Here is a 2984-nt window from a genome sequence, read left to right as displayed (position 1 = left end):
CCGATTGCCCTGACCTGCCTCGAACGTCACCTCCTCCGTGAACTCCTTCCTGCCAACCCCCATTTCCTCCTCCTCGTTAATATATTCCTCTTCCGACTGCTCCTTCTTTGGCTTGCTAACCCTCACCGCTCTTCCTTTGGTTAGCATATGCTTTTTGGCCTCCTGGGGTCTTTCTCTCTCCTTGTCCCTCTACTTATCATTCTCTCTTACATTCTGAGCTCCCTGCTTATACTTATCGTGATTCATTCGTCTTCCTTCCTCTTTAGTGTTTTCTCCTACCCTCCTTCTTCTCTCCGCCATTGCCTTCTGCCCTCTTCTAAGCTGGTTACCAAGGTTTCTTTGCCTAATACTCTCTATCTTCGCCACCTTACTAAACCTCGAGTTGTCAGTTACTTTTCCTTCACCAACTCTTATTGATTTATCAACACCTCTCCTGCGCTCCACCGACCAAACGTTGTCGTCTTTTTCCCCTAACTTTTTCATTATTCTTTCACCTACTCACCTCGGGACTCGAACACACCTGCATGTCGGCTCTACATACCGGAGTATGATTTGCTTGGGAGGTGGCTTGTGCTTCCACGTACAGGCCTCCATCATTTCTTCACACAAGGTATTTTTCCCCACCCCTATCAGGGTTTGACGGTAGCTTTGATCATGGATGTGTTGTGTCATTATTGTCCTGCTTGATGATTAGATTTAGGTTCTCCCATCGTGTTCCTACCAGGTGAGTTGGCCATATACTATCCACTTTCCCTTCCGCTTCATTACAGCCCCAGTTTGCAAGGAAGTCTGCAGCTTTGTTGCCTTCTCTCCTAACATGGTGGATAATCTTATAGTCTATACTCTTCATAATTTCTACCAGGTCCTGGATTAGACCCGTCGTCCTCTAGCTCTTTGCCACTTGTTCCCATTCCTTTCCATTATTTAATTTTCTGATTGTCTCAATAACTAAATTTGAATCTCCTTTTATATCCAGCTTTGTATATCCATTTCTTATTGCAACTCTAATTCCTTGGTAAGCAGCCATAAATTCTGCTTCATTATTGCTCATTATACCTCCTTTATATGCATAAATCCACCTGGTATGACCTTGGCTATCTCTGAAAATCCCTACATATCCTGTTGGTCCCAGGTTTCCTTTGGAAGCCCCATCAAAGTTTAGTTTGATGAAGCCATCTTGAGGTCGAATGAACACTGCTGGGCTTTGGATCTATATGCTCTGAGTTTTTTGCTTCTGCATATGCACCATTCCTTGTTCCAGATTTAACCTTATTGGGATTCGGTTTTCTTTCATAGTGGTTTTCTAATCCTCTTGGTCTCATGCTTCCGATAGAATTGTTTCCCTTATAAGACTTTGGGTTCTCTTCCATATCAACTCCTCGGAGTTGGTTTTATTTTGAAATATCCTTCTATTTCTCTCTTTTCAGATAAGCCATATGTTGAATCCTACTACTAGACTCCATACTCTCCTCACCACTAGGCTTAGAAATTGGCCTTTCCCCCATTGGAAAATGGTTTGTTTTATGTCCTGAGGATCAATGTTTATCTTTCCAAATAGGTTTATGGTCTCTTCCCACTGTTGCTGAGCTACCGGGCAAGAGTTTAAAATATGTTCCTGGGTATCTATGTCTTGTTTACATAAGCTGTATCTGGGTGGTCCAAGGAACCCTCGTCTCTAAATTTTATCCCAAGTCAGCATGCGTCCCCTTCCTACTAGCCAGGTGAAAATGGTGACTTTTGGCCACCACTTGTTCTTCCATAATTGTTTCCATTCTTGAAGATGTTCTCCATGTTCCTGTTTGGAATTTAGGAGGTATGCTTCCTTAACCATAAAGGTGCCTTTCGTAGATCCGCCCCATCTAAGAATGTCTGGCCCTGTTCTATTTTTAATCCTTCTTGAGTCGATCTCTTTTACAAGCATTGCCTTTAGATCAGCATTGATGTTATTGTCCCATTCTTCTGGTTCCTTCCATTCTCTCCAAGTCTCATTATCTCTTCCTTCCTTCCAGTAGTCGCTAACAAAATTTAGGCCTTTAACTTTGGCTTCCCTGTATGTGTTTTGCATGTCCTGAATCTCCACCATTCTTCCCCTTTGCTGCCAGGCTTCCTCCCAAAATTTAGTTGTCTTTCCATTTCTTATCTCCCAAAACGCATGCTTATTTATGATGTCTCTATTCTGACTTTCCAGATCCCATATCATAGAGCCTTTTGGCACCTCTTCCCTTCTCAGAATTTCTTCAGCTGTTGTAGGCATGTTGTATTTTTGAGTCCATATTTTTTTCCATAAATCCTTGCCCCCTTTCATCTAGTGCCACCATAGTTTCACTCCTAGGACTTGGTTCAAGGTAAGCGGATCTCTAAGACCTAATCCCCCTGCCTCTTTAGCTTTTATTAAACTATTCCATGATAGTAAGGCCCATTTCTTCTATTGTTTTGGTCCACCCCATAAGAATTTTCTAAAGATTTCAATCATTTTGGTACACACGCCTTTTGGAACAACCATTACCGATAGATGGTAAATAGGGATTGATTGGAAAATCGAATTTAGGAGCACAAGTCTTGCTTCTATATTCAGAGACCTGAATGACCAGTTAGCTAATCTATTCTTAAGTTTCTCTATGCTGGACTGCCAGTTAGCTAACCTTAGAGGATTTGCTACTAGTAAAGTGCCCAAGTATTTTGTAGGTAATTCTCCCATTCTAAACCCTAAAGTTCTAGTTAAGTGGGCTTTAACCGTTTCAAGTGCATTGAAGATGAAAGTGCTCGATTTTTCGTTGTTAATTTCTATGCCTGAAGCTTCCATAAATAACTCAAGGATTCCTTTCACCCTTTTGACTTCTCTCAGAGAGACAGTACAAAATAGCATAATATCATCCACGAACTGTTGGTGGGTAACAGGTAGGTTGTTCCCCCATGGTCTCAGGCCTTTTATTTTTGTCTCTCTGAGATCTTTTTTGAAGTATCTTCCCAATCCTTCAGCCACT

General features: G+C 41.8%; 1 protein-coding gene across 1 annotated transcript; it reads right to left on the bottom strand.

Moving 5' to 3' along the window:
• Positions 1–1675: 1675 nt before the first annotated feature.
• On the bottom strand, positions 1676–2254 carry LOC149230246 (uncharacterized). The gene has a single exon (XM_089381246.1). It carries the CDS (start codon positions 2252–2254, stop codon positions 1676–1678), a length of 579 nt encoding a protein of 192 aa, XP_089237372.1.
• Positions 2255–2984: the final 730 nt, after the last annotated feature.

This window comes from Pinus tabuliformis, chromosome J (genome assembly GCF_031772625.1).
Source record: "Pinus tabuliformis cultivar Carrire ecotype Pingquan chromosome J, CPIR1, whole genome shotgun sequence".
NCBI classification, from domain to species: Eukaryota; Viridiplantae; Streptophyta; class Pinopsida; order Pinales; family Pinaceae; genus Pinus; species Pinus tabuliformis.
The sequence above is the reverse complement of the archived record's forward strand: the minus strand, read 5'-3'. Positions and strand labels throughout refer to the sequence as shown.

What these genes read in the sequence shown, in the direction of transcription:
- LOC149230246 (XM_089381246.1), bottom strand. Translation starts at nt 2,254, where the DNA reads ATGCCTACAACAGCTGAAGAAATTCTGAGAAGGGAAGAGGTGCCAAAA.